General features: G+C 48.6%; 2 protein-coding genes across 2 annotated transcripts in view; both read left to right on the top strand.

The window, feature by feature from the left end:
• The first annotated feature begins 2763 nt into the window (after nucleotides 1-2763).
• Nucleotides 2764-13092, top strand: LAX1 (lymphocyte transmembrane adaptor 1). The gene is made up of 5 exons (XM_039912471.1): nucleotides 2764-3268; nucleotides 5459-5592; nucleotides 5861-5971; nucleotides 10130-10215; nucleotides 11960-13092. Exons 1-5 carry the CDS (start codon nucleotides 3066-3068, stop codon nucleotides 12716-12718), a joined length of 1293 nt encoding a protein of 430 aa, XP_039768405.1. The 5' UTR covers nucleotides 2764-3065; the 3' UTR covers nucleotides 12719-13092.
• Nucleotides 13093-13252: 160 nt separating this feature from the next.
• The window catches only part of ZC3H11A (zinc finger CCCH-type containing 11A), a 50179-nt gene continuing 41190 nt past the window's right edge, over nucleotides 13253-22241 (top strand). The window contains exon 1 of the mRNA XM_039912584.1: nucleotides 13253-15005. The gene's annotated coding sequence lies outside the window, so the exon portion shown is untranslated. The remainder of the gene's footprint in view (nucleotides 15006-22241) is intronic.

Genomic DNA, 22241 nt, shown 5'->3' on the forward strand with positions numbered 1-22241 from the left:
CCACAAGACCCCAGACTCCTGGAGATGGGGAAGACGAGTCACCTCTGTTCTGGGAACAGTGGGCCAGTGAGCCCGGAGGAGACCGAGACCAGCCAACCAACATCTGGCAAGGTCAGAAGAAGGACAACAGCTAGTCTGGTCAGGATCAATCTAGCAAAGGAATTTATCAAGTGCAACACAGCATGGAGGATAGAGCACGGGACTGGGAGTCGGAAGGTCATGGGTTTTAATCCCGGCTCTGCCACTTCTCTGCTGCGTGACCTGGGGCGTCACTTCGCTTCTCTGGGCCTCAGTTAACTCATCTGGAAAATGGGGATTGAGACTGTGAGCCCCACGTGGGACAGGGACTGTTTCCAACCCCATTTGCTTGTATCCACCCCAGTGCTTAGTACAGTGCCTGGCACATAGTAAGCACTTAACAAATATCACAATGATTATTATTACGTCCTTCCTGTGTGCGAAGCACTGAACTGAATGAACACTTGGGAGATTATAATAGGGTGGATAGACATATTCCCTGCCCTCCAGGAGTTTATAATGCAGTGGGGAAGACAAATATTAAAATTTCCGATAGAGGAAAGAACAACGTATAAGGGTATGGACTAAAGTGCTGTGAGGGTGTGGGTAGGGTACATCCATTCCCTTGGAGAACTCAAATTTGTGCCGGTGACTTCCACTACCATCTTTTCCCACATGATTTCCAAATTTAACTCTCCGGCCCTGACCTCTTTCCTTCTCTGCAGCCTCCCATCTCGTCCTGCCTTCGGGACCCCTCTACCTGCTTCTCCCAGTGCCACCTCAAACTAAATACATATAAAACAGAACTCCACATCTTCCCACCCAAACCCTGTCCTCCACTGACTTTCCCATCACTGTAAACATTAGCCTCCCTATCTCACAAGCCCATAACCTCGATGTTATCCTAGTCTCATCTCTCTCATACAACCCACATGTTCAATCTGTCCCCCAGATCCTGTTGAAATCTTTACAACATTGCTAAAATCTTCCCTTTCCTTTCCATCCAAAGGGCTACTATGTTGATCCAGGCCTCACGTGGGACAACCTGATGACCCTGTATCTCCCCCAGCACTTAGAATAGTGCTCTGCACATAGTAAGCACTTAACAAATGCCAACATTATTATCATTATTTTTTGTCTCCTTACTAACCTTCCTGACTCCTGGCTCTTCCCACTCCAGGTCATACTTCACTCTGCTGCTAGGGTTATTATTATTTTTTTTTTAAAATTCAGTCCACATCTCCCCACTCCTCAGGAACCTCCTCTGGTTGTCCATCCCTTCCCTTCCATCAGAACCTCCTTAGCATAGGCTTTAACACACTCAATTAGCTTGTCCCCTTCTACTTTACCTCACTGATCTCCTACTACAGCCCAGCCTATACGTTTCACTCCTCTAGTGCCAGCTTGCTCACTGTGCTCCGATCTCATCTAATTCTGCCAACCCCTTAACCACACCCTCCCTCTGGCCTGGAAGTCCCTCGCCCTCCATATACACAGACCGCCGCTCTCCCCATTTCCGATGCCTTATTAAGTCACATCTCCTCCGAGAGGCCTTTCCCAATTAAGCCTTCTTTTTCCCCGACTTCCTCCCCCTTCTGTGTCGTCTATGCGTTAGGATCCGTACCCTTTGGGCATTTGATATTCACCCCTCCCTCAGCTCCAAAGAACTTATGCACATATACACAAATTATTTTTTTATATTAATGTCTTTCTCCCTCTCAAGACTGTAAACTTACTGTGGGCAGGGAATGTATGTACCTACTCTGTTGAATTCTCATCTCCCAAGCACTTAGTCCAGTTCTCTCTGCTCAATAAGTGTTCAATAAATACCACTTTCTTAAAATGGCATTTGTTAAGCACCCCTTATGTGCCAGGAACTGTACTAAGTGCTGGGATAGATACAAACTAATCAGGTTGGACACAGTCCATATTCATTCAATAGTATTTATCGAGCGCTTACTATGTGCAGAGCACTGTACTAAGTGCTTGGAATGGACAATTCGGCAACAGATAGAGACAATCCCTGCCCAGTAACGGGCTCACGGTCTAAATGAAAAAAGATAAGCACCGTTCTAAGCACTGGGGTAGATACAAGGTAATTAGTTTGTCCCACATAGGGCTCACCGTCTTAATCGCCATTTTACAGATGAGGTAACTAAGGCACAGAGAAGTTAACTGACTTGCCCAAGGTCACAGAGCAGGCAAATGGCAGAGCGGGGATTAGAACCCAGGTACTTCTGATTTCCTGAAGCTCATTCTGTAGTCACTAGACCACACTGCAGAGCAGAGGCCTGGGAGTCAGAGATAATAATAATAATAATAATGTTGGTATTTGTTAAGTGCTTACTATGTGCAGAGCACTGTTCTAAGCGCTGGGGTAGACACAGGGGAATCAGGTTGTCCCACGTGGGGCTCACAGTCTTAATCCCCATTTTATAGATGAGGTAACTGAGGCACGGAGAAGTTAAGTGACTTGCCCACAGTCACACAGCTGACAAGTAGCAGAGCCGGGATTCGAACCTATGACCTCTGACTCCAAAGCCCGGGCTCCTTCCACTGAGCCACGCTGCTTCTCTAATCGTGGGTCTAATCCTGGCTCCGCCACTTGTCGGCTCTGTGACCTTGGGCAAATCACTTTACTTCTCTGCGCCTCAGCTACCTCATCTGTAAAACGGGGATCGAGACTGGGAGCCCCACATGGGACAGTCCGATTTGTTTGTATCCACTCCAGCGCTTAGTACAGTGCCTGGCATGTAGTAAGTGCTTAACAAATGCATCATTATTATTATTATTATAATTGATTGATTGATTGATCAAAGTGCTAGGGGGTAGACTTATAGGGCACAGATGATGCGGAAGGGAGGAGGAAGAGGGTAGGAAAGTAGGAGGATGAAGATGGTCCGATTCCCGAGGATGCACCGCTCCTTGGTTCAGGACGCCCAGGGGCAAACTCAGGGGGAACGGTTGTGATCCAAATCCAAAGTATCTGGGGAAAACCGAGGGAGGAAACCACAGGTTAAGCGACTTCCTTATTGGGAAGAGAGTCTATGATGCGGTGCAGCCCTGTTAAGTTTCCGGCTACCACGTCTCCCTGCACAGAGGACGGACCGGACACAGAACGACGGCAGGTCAATCGGCTCCCTCCATCAGTTGAGCGCTCGGCGATGAAGAGCACTCCACCCACAAGCCAGAGGGTAACTCCGAACCTCAGTTTTGGCACTGTGACTCTCACCAGCAAGAACAGAGATGGGTGAGTTTGGAATGTGATGATCCCATGCCCACTTATTTATCCCCCCACAGATAATAACAATAATAATAATCATAATGGTATTTGTTAAGCGCTTACTATGGACCAATCACTGTTCTAAGCACTGGGATAGACACAAGGTAATCAGGTTGGACACAGTCCCTGTCCACATAGGGATCACAGTCTTAATTCCCATTTTACAGATGAGGGAACTGAGGCAGAGAGAAGTTAAGTGACTTGCCCAAGGTCACACAGCAGACGAGTAGTGGGGCCGGGATTAGAACCCATGTCCTCTGACTCCCAAGTCCATCTCTTGCCACTAGACCAGGAATTAGCCCTGGGTCGGCTCTTGGAGAAATTAACCCTGGATCGCTGCCCTCGATGAATCCTGCCTGCGTCCTATGTGCTTGGGGTCATCTGCTTAGGGATGATGGTTTATTGTCATACTCCATAATCGTAATATAATCCATGATCATAATAACAATGATGATGATAAATTTGTTAAGAACTTCCTATGTATCTAGCACTGTACTGTCCAACCTGGTTAACTTGTATCTACCGCAGCGCTTAGAACAGTGCTTGGCACATAGTAAGAGCTTAACGGGTACTATTATTATCATTACTAAATTTTTTAATGGTATTTATTAAGTGCTTACTACGTGCCAGGCACTGTACTAAGTGCTAGGGTAGATACAAGCTAATCAGGTAGCACCGGGGTAGATACGCGTTAATCAGGTCGGAAACACCCCCGGTCCTACTTGATCTAAGTAAGAGGAGAGACATTGAATTCCCATTTTACAGATGAGGAAACAGAGGCACGTGGAAGCTATGTGACTTGACCAAGGTTACACCACAGGCAACAGGCAGAGGTGGGATTAGAACCCAGGTCCTTTGACTCCCAGGCCTGTGATCGTTCCACCAGGCCACACTGCTCCTCAATGGATGACTGCATTTTTTTTAATGGTATTTGTTAAGCGCTTACTATGTGCCAGGCGCTGTTCTAAGCGATAGGGCAGATACAAGATAATCAGGATAGGACACAGTCTATGTCTCACATGGAGCTCACAGTCAATTCCCATTTTACAGATGAGATAACGGAGACCCAGAGAAGTGAAGTGACTTGTCCGAGGTCACGCGACAGACAGGTAGTGGAGCCGGGATTAGAACCCAGGTCCTTCTGATTCCCAGGCCTATGTTCTATCCGTTAGGCCATGCTGCTTCTCACGGTCTTTTTTAAAAGGGGAGGTGGCTATATGTAGAGAGGGATAGATTTGCAGTCCTGCTTGGGAGCAGGGGAGTGAATGGAAGGACCGACAAATGTCACTCGCTTGACCTTTCCCAAATCACTTAACCGCTCAGTACTTCAGTTTCCTCAACTATAAAATGGGGATTCAATTCCTGTTCATTCATTCATTCATTCAATCCTATTTATTGAGCACTTACTGTGTGCAGAGCGCTGTACTAAGCACTTGGAAAGTACAGTTCATCGACAGAGAGAGACCAACCCTGCCCATAACAGGCTCACAGTCTAGAAGGGGGGAGACAGATATCAAAACAGTAAACAGGCATCAAAAGCATCAGTAAAAATAAATAGAATTAGATAGGTAGATAGAGAGAGAGAGAGAGAGAGATAGATAGATAGATAGATAGATAGATAGATAGATAGATAGATAGATAGATAGACATCAGAACAAGTAAAACAGGTATTAATATAAATAAATGGAATTGTTCTCCCTTCTCCTTAGCCTGTGAGTCTCATCTGGGACATGGACTGTGTCTGACCTGATCATTTAGTATATACCCCAGCGCTTAGTAAAGTGCTTGATCCATTGTAAGCAACTAACAAATACTACAGTTTCTATTATTATTATCATTATTGCCAATCAGTGGTATTTATTGAGTGCTTACTATAAGCAGAGTGTTGGACTAAGCACTTGGAAAAGTACAACAGAATTAACAGACACTTTCCCTGCCCATAATGGGCTAATTATTCTTGAGGTCATCCCCCTAACTTGAAGATCTGGTGACACACTGGAGAGGCTCTCCATGAGGGATGGAAAAGTTTGACTGGGATCTCATCTCCCATGTCTGTTGTATCATATTTTCTCAAGCCTTTAGTACAGAGCTCTGCACACAGTAAGCACTCAATAAATACCAGTGAATGACTGATTCAGTTTTTTGGGGGGTTTGTAGGGGGGGCACTGTTTCTCCTCTCAGGTTTAAAGACCAGACCAGCATCCTGTACTCAATAGTTGCTGGGTTGCTGGCCTTCCTCCTGGTCATAGCCGTTCTTTGCACCCTGTGGATCTGGAACAGGCGGAAAAAACGTGAGTTGGGCCTCCGTCCTCCGTGGTCAAAATGTCCAGAAAACCCACCCGACCCCAGCCCCTTTCTCCCCAGAGTCCTTCCGCTCCTGCTGGTCTGGGAAACCTGCCGGTGGGGTTGGCGGGAGCGCCCCCGGGACCCTGGAACCCGGTGGTTCCGACCTAACGTTGCCTCGTCCTCCAGGAGGGAAACCGGTTAGTCTCCGTCCCGGTCTCAGGGTCGGGGACGGCGATCTCTCCGTGACGCTCACCACCCCCTCCGAACTTACAGAACAAGTGCCCTACCTTCGCGTCACCGTCCTTCCCATGGTGTCCATGACCCGATCCAGACATCGAGCGAAGAACGTCTATGGGCTCCTTCCTCGGAGGAATGAGAGACGGGGTACGTGGCTCTCCAGCATCTTGGGGCTGGGGCACGGGGTCCCGACACCATCCCTCGGGCTGTTCTTTCTCTTGGCTTTAAGGATCCTGGCTAGGATGATTCGGGCCAGGGTCCAGACACACACACACAGACACACACACTCAGACCCTGGGGACCTGCAAGAGCAGAGAATGGGTTGTTTTTTTTACGGTCTTTGTCAAACACTTACTATGCGCCAGACACTGTACTAAGCACAGGGGTAGATACGAGCTAATCAGGCTGGACAATGACCATGTCCCACATGGGGCTCACAGTCTTAATCCCCATTTTATAGATGTGGTAACTGAGGCATGGAAAAGTTATTATTGTTATTATTAATAACAATAATAATAATGGCATTTGTTAAGGGCTTACCATGTGCCAAGCACTGCTCTAACCACTGGGTAAAAACAAAGTCATCGGTTTGGTCATAGTCCCTGTCCCACACGGAGTTCACCGTCTTAATCCCCATTTAACAGAGGAGGTAACTGAGGCCCAGAGAAGTGAAGTGACTTGCCCAAGGTCACACCGCAGACAAGTGGAGGATCCGGGATTAGAACCCAGGTCCTTCTACCTCCCAGGCCTGTGCTCTATCCATTAGGCCACCCTGCCAAAGGTCACACAGCAGACGAGTGTCCAACCTGATTATCATATATCTACCCCAGTGCTTAGAACAGTGTCTGGTACAAAGTAAATGATTAACAAATACCATTTTAAAAAGGTACCAGAGCTGTGATGAGTTCTGTTTTGCTCTGCCGTCTGTCTCCCCGGATTAGACCTGAGCTCGTCACTGGGCAGGGATTGTCTGTTGCCGACTTGTTCATTCCAAGCGCTTAGTACAGTGCTCTGCACATAGTAAGCGCTCAATAAATATGAATGAATGAATGAATGAACGAACGAACCCAAGTCCTCTAACTTCCAGAACAGGGTTCTTTCTACTAGGCCATGCTGGTACAAATGCATATCATTCCAAGTCTGCCCTTATTCCCCTCACTGGTCCATTGTTGTTGTTTTTTCTCTCTCTCACTGGGGTACAATGACCTCTCTATTGCTCCGCCAAGAGCAACAGGAACATCATTCTTTTCCTCTCCACGTGAATCCATTCTGCCCAGCCCTTTGGGAGTCTGAATCAGTCCCAGAGAGTCTTGGAATCAAGCAATCGCTCCTCTGGTGCTAACCTTCTCACCGTGCCTCCATCTCACCAGTCTCACCTCTGACCCCTGGCCCACATCCTGCCTCTGGCCTGGAAACCCCTCCCTCCTCAAATCCACCAAACCATCTCTCTTCCCTGCTTCAAAGTCCTACTGAAGGCACACCTCCTCCAAGAGGCCTTCCCAGACTAAGTCCCCTTTTCCTCAGCTCCCCCTCCCTTCTACGTCACCTCAACTTGCTCCCTTTGCTCTTCCCCGCTCGCCTGCCCCACAGCACTTGTGTATAAATGTATATATCTATAATTCTATTTGTTTACATCGATGCCTGTTTATTTGTTTTGATGCCTGTCTCCCCCCTTCTGGACTGTGAGCCCATTGTGGGCAGGGATCGTTTCTATTTTTTGCTCAATTGTACTTTCCAAGCACCTAGGACAGTGCTCTGCACACAGTAAGCGCTCAGTAAGTACGACGATGAATGAACCAATTAATCAATCAGTGGTACTTTCTCAGTACCGTGTAAAGCACTGTACTAAGCACTTGGAAGAGTACAGTAGAACTGGTAGACAGAATCTCTGCCCTTAAGAAACTTCCTGGCTAGAAGGGGAGTTTACTTTGTACCTCTGGCTTGAGATCGTCCTGGGGGTATTGAGATGAACCGAAGTCCAATCCTGTGAGGATAACCAGAGGGGGAGGTGGCGGGGAGATAGGGAGATTTTCATGACTGGGAATCTCCTACGGTGAACCCCTGAGTCCTGAGAGGGAATTTTGGGCCGAATCAGATTAGTCCCAAGGCCTCAGGGTGGGAAAAATGAGCTGCATGTTTACCCACTCATTATTTCTTCTCCTCTGAGACTCAATCAATGAAACGATGATATTTACTGTGACTTGCTCTCATTATTCATCCCCACCCCACAGTACTTACGGGGCTATCTGTCATTTTATTTATTTATATTAATGTCTGTCTCTCCCTCTAGACTGTAAGCTTGTTGTGGGCAGGGAACCTGTATGCTGTATTGCTATAATGTACTCTCCCAAGTGCTTAGTACAGTGCTGTGCGCACAGTAAACTCTCAATAAATAGGATTGATTGACTGAGCGGAGCATTAATATAATGAATAGTTTACATACATGTGCTCAACCTCTCTCCTTTAGGCTCAGCTTGAGCAAAGTCAGGAGTGCCCAAGTCTGAACAGGTTCTACTCACAACTGATCCAGCCCCCAAGAACAATGGTGGAAGTTGAGCTCTGTTATCAGTTTCCCCCAAAACGCTGAGCTCTGATACAGCTCTCTAAGGTCACCCATGACCTCCTTCTTGCCAAATCCAATGGCTCCTACTCCATTCTGATCCTCCTTGACCTCTCTGCTGCCTTTGACACCGTCGACCATCCCCTCCTCCTCCATACCTTATCTCACCTTGGCTTCACGGACTCTGTCCTCTCCCGGTTCTCCTCTTACCTCTCTGGCCGGTCATTCTCGGTCTCCTTCGCTGGAGCCTCCTCCCCCTCCCATCCTTTAACTGTTGGAGTTCCTCAAGGGTCAGTTCTTGGCCCTCTTCTGTTCTCCATTTACACTCACTCCCTCGGTGAACTCATCCGCTCTCACGGCTTTGACTACCATCTCTACGCAGATGACACGCAGATCTACATCTCCGCCCCTGTCCTCTCCCCCTCCCTTCAGGCTCGCATCTCCTCCCGCCTCCGGGACGTCTCCACCTGGATGTCGGCCCGCCACCTAAAACTCAACATGAGCAAGACTGAGCTCCTCATCTTCCCTCCCAAGCCCGGTCCGCTCCCAGACTTCTCCGTCACCGTGGATGGCACGACCATCCTTCCCGTCCCGCAGGCCCGCAATCTCGGTGTCATCCTTGACTCGTCCCTCTCGTTCACCCCACACATCCGATCCGTTACCGAGACCTGCCGGTTTCACCTCTACAATATCGCCAAGATCCGCCCTTTCCTCTCCACCCAAACGGCTACCTTACTATTACGGGCTCTCGTTATATCCCGGCTAGACTACTGTGTCAGCCTTCTCTCTGACCTCCCTTCCTCCTCTCTCGCCCCGCTCCGGTCTATTCTTCACTCCGCTGCCCGGCTCATCTTCCCGCAGAAACGCTCTGGGCATGTCACTCCCCTTCTTAAACAACTCCAGTGGTTGCCTATCGACCTCCGCTCCAAACAAAAACTCCTCACTCTAGGCTTCGAGGCTCTCCATCACCTTGCCCCTTCCTACCTCTCCTCCCTTCTCTCTTTCTACCGCCCACCCCGCACGCTCCGCTCCTCTGCCGCCCACCTCCTCGCCGTCCCTCGGTCTCGCCTATCCCGCCGTCGACCCCCGGGTCACGTCCTCCCGCGGTCCTGGAACGCCCTCCCTCCTCACCTCCGCCAAACTGATTCTCTTTCCCTCTTCAAAACCTTACTTAAAAATCACCTCCTCCAAGAGGCGTTCCCAGACTGAGCTCCTCTTCCCCCTCTACTCCCTCTGCCATCCCCCCTTTACCTCTCCGCAGCTAAAGCCTCATTTTCCCCTTTTCCCTCTGCTCCTCCACCTCTCCCTTCCCATCCCCACAGCACCGTACCCGTCCGCTCAACTGTATATATTTTCGTTACCCTATTTATTTTGTTAATGAATTGTACATCGCCTTGATTCTATTTAGTTGCCATTGTTTTTACGAGATGTTCTTCCCCTTGACGCTGTTTAGTGCCATTGTTCTTGTCCGTCCGTCTCCCCCGATTAGACTGTAAGCCCGTCAAACGGCAGGGACTGTCTCTATCTGTTGCCGACTTGTTCATCCCAAGCGCTTAGTACAGTGCTCTGCACATAGTAAGCGCTCAATAAATACTATTGAATGAATGAAGGTTCCCCCCGAAACACTAACCAAGAAATGACAGTCCGGTGGCACTCGGTCTTTCAGACTTCCATTCTCATCACACAAGTAGGGGCTCGATAAATACTACCGAACTGAATGAATCTCATTCCACTGTCTCTTTCAGGCCACCACCCGCCACGGAATAACCGTGTTTTCAGCACCGAGAGTCTTATTTCTGGAAATTCGGAAAGTCGTGTTCCTGGCCACGCGGTAAGGTTCTGGCAGAGGGAGGGTTCTCTGGGGAGAAATTGTGTTTGCAGCAGAGTGGATGGAATCCCGGGCTGGAAATTCATTCAGTCATATTTATTGAGCACTTACTGTGTGCAGAGTGCTGCACTAAGTACTTGAGAAAATAGAATACAATGACAAACGATGACATTCCTTGCTCATAATGAGCTCAGGAGACTGAGGTGCTAGTCCCAGATAGGCCATTGATTTCCTGAATGAAAATGGCAAATCACTTGATACCTCTGGGCCTCAACTTCCCCACCTGTAAAACGGGGAAGGTCATCTTCACTATGCTCTGCTTTTCAGGGATGATGACAAGCTTCTTTCTCTTCTTATTCTCAATCAATCATTCGGTGGTATTTACTGAGTGCTTACTCTGTGCAGAGCACTGTATGAAGCGGTTGGGGGAGCAAAATAGGGTCAGTAGACACCATCTCTGCCCTCAAAGATCTTACAACCTAGAAGGGGAGACAGACACTAACATAGATTACATCTTGCCTTGTGTTGTGGAGTCGTCTCCGACCCATAACGACACCATGGACGCATCTCTCCCAGAATGCCCCACCTCCATCTGCAACCGTTCTGGTAGAGTATCCATAGATTTTTCTTGGTTAAAATGTGGAAGTGGTTTACCCTTGTCTCCTTCTGTGCAGTAAATACATGCAGGGGAATAAATTTCAGGTAGAGTTTTGGGACTATTTAATAATACTTGTGAATTTTGTTAAGTGCTTGTTATGTGCCAAAGCACTGTACTGTAATCAGTTTGGATGCAATCCCTGTCCCACATGGGGCTCACAGTCTTCATCCCCATTTTACAGATGAGGTAACTTAGGTCCAAAGAAGTAAAGTCATTCAAGGTCATTCAGCAGACAGGCGGCAGAGCCAGGATTAGAACCCACATCTTCTGACTCCCAAACCCATACTCTTGCCACTAGGCCCTGCTGCTTCTCTTAAATGCCTACTGTGTGCAGAGCACTGAGCTAAGCCCTGGGATAGATATAAGATCATCAGGTCTCATGTGGGGCTCACAGTCTAAGAAGGAGGGAGAACAGATATTGAATCCCCATTCTGCAGATGAGGTAACTGAGGAGAAGCAGCGTGGCTCAGTGGAAAGAGCACGGGCTTTGGAGTCAGGGCTCATGAGTTCGAATCCCAGCTCTGCCACTTGTCGGCTGTGTGACTGTGGGCGAGTCACTTAACTTCTCTGTGCCTCAGTTACCTCATCTGTAAAATGGGGATGAAGACTGTGAGCCCCACGTGGGACAACCTGATTCCCCTGTGTCTACCCCAGCGCTTAGAACAGTGCTCGGCACATAGTAAGCGCTTAATAAATACCAACATTATTATTATTATTATTACTTAACTTCTCTGTGCCTCAGTTCCCTCATCTGTAAAATGGGGATTAAGACTGTGAGCCCCACGTGGGACAACCTGACTCCCCTATGTCTACCCCAGCGCTTAGAACAGTGCTCGGCACATAGTAAGCGCTTAACAAATACCAACATTATTATTATTATTATTAACTGAGGCACAGAGAAATAGGTGACTTGGTCAAGGTCATACAACTGGTAAATGAGAGGGCTGGGGACCCAGGTCTTCTGACTAGTGGACAGAGCACTGGCCTGGGCTCCTCCACTTGCCTGCCGTTTGACCTCGAGCGAGCTTCTTAATCTGGAATCTCCTCAGTTCCAATCCAGATCTGACCTTTTTCCCTCCCAAACTACAGCTCCCAGGACTGGGCAGGCCTCTCCACCTCCACAGAGCCTGGATCCACCGTGGAGGAGGCGAGATCAGCACCTATGACAATGTCCCAGCCCCCAGCGACTATGAAAACACCCTCCCCATTGTTGTCGATGACTATGACGACGTCAACAGCCAGACCTCGGCGGAGAGCACGAGCCTTTCCTCGGGGGACTCGAGAGATTACGTTAATGTCCCAGCTGCAGGAGATGGAGCTGAGATCCCAGCTGGGGCGAGCTCCTCGTCACCACCCAATCAGCCCGGCTCTCCGGAAGCCACGTCCTTGAGTCGGCAGGTAGGGGAGGGCGAAGGGAACCCCGGAGATGTCGAGGATTATGTCAATACCTGGTGGTCTCTGAGGTTGAAAGATCCTGACCAACACGAGGACGGAAATGGATCTTCTGAGACCTCCGAGGACTACGTCAACGTGCCAGACCCCGCAGGTGAGGGGGACGGCCAGGGGAGGAAGTTACAGGATTTGGGGGGTTCCAAGGACGTTGCTGCGGACCCCCACCTACGGACAGAGGAAGGATCAGTGACCCCAGACTCAGACAGCATGGATTACGTGAATGTCCCCGCCCTGGAAGGCAGTGAAGACCCTGAGACGGAAGCCGAAGAGGTGCACTGTGAGGAGTCTGAGGATTATGTGAACGTGCCACCCGGACGTGACGCTGAGCATGTGCCTGATGCCAAGGACTTGCCCGTTGAGCAGGAGTCCGATTTTCCAGGCCAGAGGACAGAGTGAGGCAACAACGGCAGATTGCAACAACAGCCAGATCCACTGGTTGGGGAGGGTCTCCTAGCGGTCAGTGGCAAATGCAGTTTGGACTCGATTGCCTCTGGGCACAAATTCTGAGATGAGAAAGGAGTGTTGAAACTCTGGGAAGCATGCTGAGCAACCGTTTCTAAAATAACTACCAGGGAAAGGGATCGATGGAAGGAGGGGATGAACCTCATTGTATGTGGAGATGATCCATGCAGGGAAAGAGGATGGCTCGTGTGGGAGTGATCTAAGAGCAATGGGGTCCGGGAAGCGCTGAAGGAGAGTTTTGGGGGTTTTTTTTGTTTTGTTTCGTTCGAATGGTTCTTAGGAAGCATTTACTCTGTGCCATCCACTGTACTAAGAGCTAGAGTAGATACAAGATAATCAGGTCGGACCCAGTTTTTGTCCCACAGGAGGCTCATGATCTGAAACAGAGAGAGAATAGACATTTAATTCCCGTTTTACAGATTAAGTAACTGAGGCTCAGAGAAGTTACGTGACTTGCCCGAGGTAGTACAGCAGGTAGTGGCGGAGCTGGGATTAGAACCCAGGTCCTCTGGCTTCCAGTCCCATGCTCTTTTTACTAGGCCACGCTAATGTCCCTCCCAACACCCTGAACAACATCCCTACCTGAAAGAAACCAAAGAAGAGGAGGGAAGAAGCAACTCTGTTGTCAATATTCCCTTTCCTAAGAGCTGGAAAGAGGGAGTCCAATCTGGTGGCTGGACTCTTCTGTGGGGTCTAGGATCCACCTGTGAAGATCAGTTATTTCATCCGTTAAATGGGGAGTCTCGCTTGGGACAGCACTTTTCAATCAATTTTATGTATTGAGCAGTTCCTGTGTACAGAGCACTGTCCTAAGCGCTCGGTAGAGTACAATATAACAGAGTCAGTAGACATGTTCCCTGCCCACACTTACATATCCTTATATCCCCTCTGCTTGTAAAGATACCCTTTTCTAATTGTACTTGAGGAAACTATTTGTAGGTTCAATATATGTGTTATTTCCATCCCACACTAAATGCAGTTGCTAGCCTCATATTTCTTTTATATTTCATAGATGGTTTTGTTTCAGGAGTGAAGTGGCTTTGGACCTACTCTGGACACCTGTGGCAAATGAATTTCTGAGATTATCCGAATTTTTTCAAGGGCTTTTTAATGGGATGGAGGGTGAAAGTGATGCTAATTTATCCTAAAGTTTGCTGCTGTTCTACTTTCTGGAGATAAAATAAAAGATGGAAGCCATTGTCAGGCCTCTTCAAAAAGATTCAAGCAAGAGGAAACTTTGCTACACATTGTTAATTGCTCCATCTTTCCCCACCCTGGGTCCAGAACATCCTTCCAGGGTTCCTAACAGTGAAGAGAAGGGAAGACTGAAGTAAACCCAGCATTGTTTCGGTTGCACTCTGGAAAAGAGGGGCAGTGCACTCCTTCTCCCAAGGGAAAATGGGTGAAAATGCAGAGATAAATTTTCCCGTTCAGGATCACGGATGGGGTTGCTCTTTGACTGGAGGTAGTGAGAGAAACAAAATTTCTGTAGTCCAGCTAGAGGATTCTAGAGCTATATAAGCTAATATTCCTGACCAGACACACATGGAAAAGGGAGACACTCACACACTCAAAGCAGAATCTTGGCATTAAAGAGAATTGCTAAAATTATGGGTTTGCTCTTTGAACTAGACTGAGCAATGTGTGAAGCTTGGATCCAGTATTCAATTACGATGAGCATCTTGAGGAAAGGATGAGGTGTTGTTAGGCCAACTAGATTCAACTCTGGGAGAAGGGGATAGAGAGTGTGTGGTTGACTGGAATGGGACTGAGGAAGAACATTGAAAATCCAGAAGTTTCATAAAAACAGAAGAATTAACCAGTGGGCCATTTTTCTTCTTGGTCAGAAAGAGTATTCCAATTTCCTGTGCCTGACTTCCTGCCCACCTCTCTCTTCTGGATGCTCTGAACTCCCCTCTTCTCAACTGGAACAGTCAGAAGCTGGCACGTCTCAGAGTCTTAGGGCGTCACAGTCAGGCATGGATGCGTATTGTCAGTGTGGGAGAGTTGTAGCGATGGGTGAATATACCCCATGAGGACTGGGAAGAGGGAAAAAAGAAGCTGCCATTGCTGTCAGAATGGTCCACTTTCCTCAGAAATCTGACAGAACATTTGAGGAATTTTGGTATTCACCTGTTGAGTCAGAAGGCCCAACCCAGCCACTTGAAGGATCTCTTCTGAATTCCTGACCTGGCTGACTCCTGCTTCCTGCTATTTTGAGGTGAGTCACCTTCATCATCTATGAGGTGCAGCTATCTGTCCTGAAATATCAACAAGAAGCAGTTTGTCCTAGTGAACAGAGCAGGGACCTGGAATCCAGAAAGACCTGGCTTCTAATTCCGGCTCCGCCACTTATCTACTATGTGACCTCGGACAAGTGACTTCACTTCTCCGTGACTGAAGTTCCCTCATCTGTAAAATGGAGATTAAGACTGAAAGCCCCATTCATTCGTTCAATCGTATTTATTCAATCGATCGTATTAAGCGCTTACTGTGTGCAGAGCACTGTACTAAGTGCTTGGGAAATACAGTTCAGCAACAAATAGAGACAATCCCTGCCCACGACGGGCTTACAGTCTAGAAGGGGAGAGACAGGCATCAAAACAAGTGAACGGGCATCAATAGCATCAATATAAAGAAATAGAATTATAAATTTGCACATATATATACAGGTGCTGTCCGGGGGAGGGGGTAGCGTAGAGGGAGGGAGTCGGGGCGATGGGGAGGGGAGAGGGAGCTGAGGAAAAGGAGAGCTCAGTCTGGGAAGGCCTCCTGGAAGAGGTGAGCCTTCAGTAGGGCTTTGAAGGGGGGAAGTGTGATGTCCCCATGACTCCTTGTAGGACATGGGTTGTGTCTAACCTGATTAGCCTGTATCTACCCCAGTGCTTAGTAAGGTGCTTAGCACAGAGTAAGTGCTCAAGAAATGCCATGAAAAAATAGCTCTCTGTCAGAGTGTGTTCATGGCCTGTCATCCCAGTGGGGGCCCAAGATAGAGACGTACTCTGCGGAGCCAGGGTTTGATCGTTTGCAACATGACCTGGCTCCAAGGCCAGTTCGCAGATAGGCCCCTTCTGAATGGGAAACCCTGTGAAAGAAGCAGGCCCAGAGACTGTTTCCTCAGAAGGAAGCGCAGGCATCGACTCTCTGTCAATCGATCGTATTTATTGAGCCCTTACTGAGTGCAGAGCACTGTACAAGGCACTTGAGAGAGTACACTATATCACTATATGCCAGCTTGGCTCAGTGGAAAGAGCACGGGCTTTGGAGTCAGAGGTCATGAGTTCGAATCCCAGCTCTGCCACTTGTCAGCCTTGTGACTGTGGGCAAGTCACTTAATTTCTTTGTGCCTCAGTTACCTCATCTGTAAAATGGGGATTAAGACTGGGAGCCCCACGTGGGACAACCTGATTCCCCTGTGTCCACTCCAGCACTTAGAACAGTGCTCTGCACATAGTAAGCGCTTAACAAATACCAACATTATTATAACAGTTGGTAGATATGTTCTCCCGCCCTTCAAAGTCTTATTGAAGGCACATCTCCTCCAAGAGGCCCTCCCCGAATAAGCTCCCCTTTCCTCTTCTCCCACTCCCTTCTGTGCTGCCTTGACCTGTTCCCTTGCAGCATGGCTCAGTGGAAAGAGCAAGAACTTGGGAGTCAGAGGTCATGGATTCTAATCCCAGCTCCGCCACTTGCCAGCCGTGTGACTTTGGGCAAGTCACTTAACTTCTCTGGGCCTCCTTCAGTTACCTCATCTGTAAAATGGGGATTGAGACTGTGAGCCCCATATAGAACAACCTGATTATCTTGTATCCCCCCAGTGCTTTAGAAGAATGTTTGGCACAAAGTAAGTGCTTAACAAATGTCATTATTATTATTATCCCCTTCCAGCCCCACAGCACTTGCATGCATATCTGTAATTTTATTTATTCCTATTATTCATTCATTCAATAGTATTTATTGAGCGCTTACTATGTGCAGAGCACTGTACTAAGCGCTTGGGATGAACAAGTCGGCAACAGATAGAGACAGTCCCTGCCGTTTGACGGGCTTACAGTCTAATCGGGGGAGACGGACAGACAAGGACAATGGCACTAAACAGCGTCAAGGGGAAGAACATCTCGTAAAAACAATGGCAACTAAATAGAATCGAGGCGATGTACAATTCATTAACAAAATAAATAGGGTAACGAAAATATATACAGTTGAGCGGACGAGTACGGTGCTGTGGGGATGGGAAGGGAGAGGTGGAGGAGCAGGGGGAAAAGGGGAAAATGAGGCTTTAGCTGCGGAGAGGTAAAGGGGGGATGGCAGAGGGAGTAGAGGGGGAAGAGGAGCTCAGTCTGGGAACGCCTCTTGGAGGAGGTGATTTTTAAGTAAGGTTTTGAAGAGGGAAAGAGAATCAGTTTGGCGGAGGTGAGGAGGGAGGGCGTTCCAGGACCGCGGGAGGACGTGACCCGGGGGTCGACGGCGGGATAGGCGAGACCGAGGGACGGCGAGGAGGTGGGCGGCAGAGGAGCGGAGCGTGCGGGGTGGGCGGTAGAAAGAGAGAAGGGAGGAGAGGTAGGAAGGGGCAAGGTGATGGAGAGCCTCGAAGCCTAGAGTGAGGAGTTTTTGTTTGGAGCGGAGGTCGATAGGCAACCACTGGAGTTGTTTAAGAAGGGGAGTGACATGCCCAGAGCGTTTCTGCGGGAAGATGAGCCGGGCAGCGGAGTGAAGAATAGACCGGAGCGGGGCGAGAGAGGAGGAAGGGAGGTCAGAGAGAAGGCTGACACAGTAGTCTAGCCGGGATATAACGAGAGCCCGTAATAGTAAGGTAGCCGTTTGGGTGGAGAGGAAAGGGCGGATCTTGGCGATATTGTAGAGGTGAAACCGGCAGGTCTCGGTAACGGATAGGATGTGTGGGGTGAACGAGAGGGACGAGTCAAGGATGACACCGAGATTGCGGGCCTGCGGGACGGGAAGGATGGTCGTGCCATCCACGGTGACGGAGAAGTCTGGGAGCGGACCGGGCTTGGGAGGGAAGATGAGGAGCTCAGTCTTGCTCATGTTGAGTTTTAGGTGGCGGGCCGACATCCAGGTGGAGACGTCCCGGAGGCGGGAGGAGATGCGAGCCTGAAGGGAGGGGGAGAGGACAGGGGCGGAGATGTAGATCTGCGTGTCATCTGCGTAGAGATGGTAGTCAAAGCCGTGAGAGCGGATGAGTTCACCGAGGGAGTGAGTGTAAATTCCTATTAATGTGTGTCTCCCCCACAGACTGTAAATTCATTGTGGGTAGGGAATGTATCTGCATATTGTTATAATGTACTCTCCCAAGTGTTTAATACAGTGCTCTGCAGGCAGTAAGTGCTCAATAAATATGATTGTCAGACATTCCCTGCTCACAACAAATTTACAGTCTAGAGGACAAGTTTACAGTCTTTCCAGACAACTGCAGAAGTCTGGTTGAAGCTGAGAGCACCTGAGCAAAACCCAAGCAGGATTGATTTTAGCCAAGCTGTGCTGGGTCCACGCTGACCTTGCAGGAATGGAGAGGGAGAGAGGAGCAATGTGGTCTAGTAGATAGACCCCAGGCCTGGGAGTCAGAAGGACCGAGGTTATAATCCTGGCTCTGCCTCTTGTCTGCTGTGTGACTTTGGGCAGGTCAGTTAACTTCTCCATGCTTCAGTTACCTCATCTGTAAAATGGGGATTAAGACAGAGTCCCATGTGGGACATAGGCTGTGTCCAGCCTAATTACCTAGTATTTATCCCAGTGCTTAGGGTGATGCCTGGCACATAGTAAGCATTTAACACTTACCATAAAAAAAGAAAAAAAAGGAGAGATACTTTCCAGCTTATTCATCAGTAGTCATACTACCATATCCCGCAAGCATCACTCCTCTAATACCAACCTACTCACTGGGCAGTGTTCTCCTCTATCTCACTGCCAGCCTCTTGTCTACGTCCACCCTCTGGCCTGGAACTTCGTCCCTCTTCATATCTGACAGGCCACCTCTCTCCCCAATTTCAAAGACTTATTAAAATAGCATCTCCTCCAAGAGGCCTACCCCTCATTTCCCCTACTCCCTCTCCCTTCTGCTTGGCCTATGAACTGTAACCTTTAAGCATTTGATATTCACTCCCCCCTCAACTCCCTATGTACATATCCATAATTGATTTTAATGTCTGTCTCCCCCTAGATTGTAAGCTCACTGTGGGCAGGGAACCCGTCTACCAACTCTGTTGTATTGTACTCTCCCAAGTGCTTGGTAGAGTGCACAGAACACGGTGCTCCCAGAAAAGCAGTGTGGCCTAGTGGATAGAGCACGGATTTGGGAGGCAGAAGGACCTGGCTTCTAATACCGGCTCCTCCATCTGTCTGCTAAGGGGCCATGGACAAGTCACTTCACTTCTTGAGCCTCAGTTCCCTCCTCTGTCTGTAAAATGGGGATTAAGACTGCGTGCTGATTTGCTCATATCCACCCCAGCGCTTAGTGCAATGCCTGGCACATAATAAGCTCTTCACAAATACCCCAGCTGTTATTATTAGTCAGCACTAGATAAATACCAGCGATTGATTGATTGGAATTGAGCAAGCCCAGGAGCTCCACCTTCCTCCAGTCTCCTCTGCCGCTCTTCATTTGAAAGATAGCCCCACCTCATCACCTTCTGCCCAGCTTCTAGTCAGCCTGTAGTGCAGAGAAGACGGGCACTTGGCAGGGCATAGCAGCAATGGCTCCTAAAGGAGAGGCCCGTGGTATGAAGGATGGATTCTGCCTCTGATCTTGCAGCCTGTAAGTTAACCGCTTCCCCGCTCCTCTGTTTCTCCACTCTCTGAAAATAGGGATAATTATTTTTTGCAGCTACTGCTTTCACCAGGAGACTGCAGAGTTCCATCTTTAAAGTCTTTGTGGCCCGGAGGGAAAGGTCTGTGTGCCTGCCATCGCCGTAATTGGTCCTGAGAGTTAAATCTCGGCCGTGAGGAAAGAAGTTAAGCATCCCTCAAACCTCCTGTCCTCCTGCCTCCCCCATCTCTTGCCCCTAATGACTTGGCCACTTACTTGGTTGAGAACAGAATTAGCAGACAATCCTCTGCTACCATGCTATCATCTTGTTACCTTCTGAGCTCCTGGAGGGCAGGGAGTCTTCAATTTGTCCTAGCGGTTCTTGACTTACACCTTGTTACTTTTCACGAACGACCCTTCTGAAGTTTCTAAATGAACGCCCACACACCAGGTTTGAGTTTACAAGCCCAGCTTCTTTCCTGGCACTCGCTCTGCTGTACAATACTATGTCCTCCCTCCCTGAGACGCCCCACCAACTGGTGGTGAGGTGAACCCATCCCCTTCGCTCCCCTGCTCGGCTTTAAACATTCTCCACTCCTGTGTGGCTTAAGGGATAGAGCAGGGACCTGGGAGTCAGAGGACCTGGGTTCTGCTTCTGGCAACGTGACTTGTCAGCTCTGTGACCTTGGGCAACTCACTTCACTTCTCTGAGCTTCAGTTACCTCATCTCTAAAATGGAGATTAAGACTGTGAGCCCCATGTGGGGACTGTGTCCGACCTGATTATTTTGTATCTACCCCAGTGCTTTATGGTGCCTGGCACACAGTAAGTGCTCAACAAATATCATAAAAAGAATTATTGAGCCTAGAGGCTTCTCTTCCCTTGCATGGCCAGACACACCCCTCATCCCCTCCCCCACCATGAAGAGAACTCATTCCTTTGGAGAACTCATTCAATCCCATGGCTTCAACTACCATCTCTACGCAGAGGATACTCTACATCTCCTCCCCTGATCTCTCTCACCCTCTATCCAGGCTCACCTTCTAGACATCTCTACTTGGATGTCCTCCCATCACCTCAAACTTTACATGTCCAAAACAGAGCTCCTTATCTTCCTACCCAAACCCTGTCTTCTCCCGGACTTTCCCATCACTGTAGATCCTTCCCGTCTCACAAGCCCATAACCTTGGCGTGATCCTTGACTCCTCTCTCTCATTTCAACCCACATAATCCATCACCAAATCCTGTCAGTCCCACCTTCACAACATCTCCTCCAAAAGGTCTTCCCAGACTAAGCTCCATTTTTCCTCATCTCCCACTCCTTTCTGCATCTTCCTGACTTTCTCCCTTTGCTCTCCCCCCACAGCCCTAACGCACTTATGTATATATCTGTAATTTTATTTATTTGTACTGATGTCTGTTAATTTGTATTGATGTCTGCCTGCCATCCTCTAGACTGGGAGCTCGTTGTGGGTGGGGATTCATAATAATAATAATTATAATGGCATTTGTTAAGTGCTTACTATGTGCCAAACACTGTTCTAAGCCCTGGGGTAGATACATGGTAATCAAGTTGCCCAAGTAGGGCTCACAGTCTTAATCCCAATTTTACAGATGAGGTAACTGAGGCCCAGAGAAGCTAAGTGACTTGCCCAAAGTCACACAGCTGACGAGTGGTGGAGTTGGGATTAGAACCTATGACCTCTGACTCTCAAGCCCGGGCTCTTTCCACTGAGTCACACTGCTTCTCTAAGCATGAAAGTTGATTTTTGTTGTACTGTCATATTTTTTGTTTGGAGCATCCCTGAGGCTTCTGCTATAGAGGTGACATTTCGTTCCTGCTAGCAGTGCTCCATGCTGGTCTTTCCAGCACGCCATTGCCTGAGACTTTGTTTGGGTGTATCCTTAAATCACAGCTGTAATTGGCCGGAGGTGCCCTGCTTAATCCATTCCCTTTTGTAAAGGAGTAATCGAGTGGGGATGTGCACTGGACCCAGGGCTATTCAATTCCATCCATGCTAGAAGGTGCAATCAAGACCTAGAATCAGGAGTTAGAATATACTCATTCACTCATTCATTCTTTCGATCGTATTTATTAAGCACTTACTGTGTGCAAAGCACTGTACTAAGTGCTCGGGAAAGAACGATAAAACAACAGCGACAATCCCTGCCCACAACGAGCTCACCGTTTAGAAGAGGGGAGAGGGACATCAATGCAAATAACTACAATTACAGCTATGTAAATAAGTGGTGTGGGGCTGGGAGGTGAGGGGAAGAGCAAAAAGAGCAAGTCAAGGTGATGCAGAAGGGAGTGGGAGGTGAGGAAATGTGGGGCTGGGGCTGGGAAGGCGTCTTGGAGGAGATGTGCCTTCCATAAGGCTTTGAAGCGGAGGGGAGGAATTGTCTCGGTGGATTTGAGCGGGGAGGGCGTTCCAGGCCAGAGGTGGGACGTGAGCCAGGGGTCAGTGGCTAGAAAGGCAAGATGGAGGCACAGTGAGAAGGTTAGCACCAGAGGAGCGAAGTATGCGGGCTGGGTTATAGAAGGAGAGAAGCGAGGTGAGGTAGGAGGGGGCAAAGTGTTTAAAGCTAACGGTGAGGAGTTTTTGTTTGATACGGAGGTAGATGAATTTGAGAAGTTGTCTACAAGAGCATGGCAGTAGTGTGGTACTAGGTTCCAGACGAAACTGAACATCT

The sequence above is a fragment of the Ornithorhynchus anatinus genome, chromosome 7 (genome assembly GCF_004115215.2).
Source record: "Ornithorhynchus anatinus isolate Pmale09 chromosome 7, mOrnAna1.pri.v4, whole genome shotgun sequence".
Taxonomy (NCBI): domain Eukaryota; kingdom Metazoa; phylum Chordata; class Mammalia; order Monotremata; family Ornithorhynchidae; genus Ornithorhynchus; species Ornithorhynchus anatinus.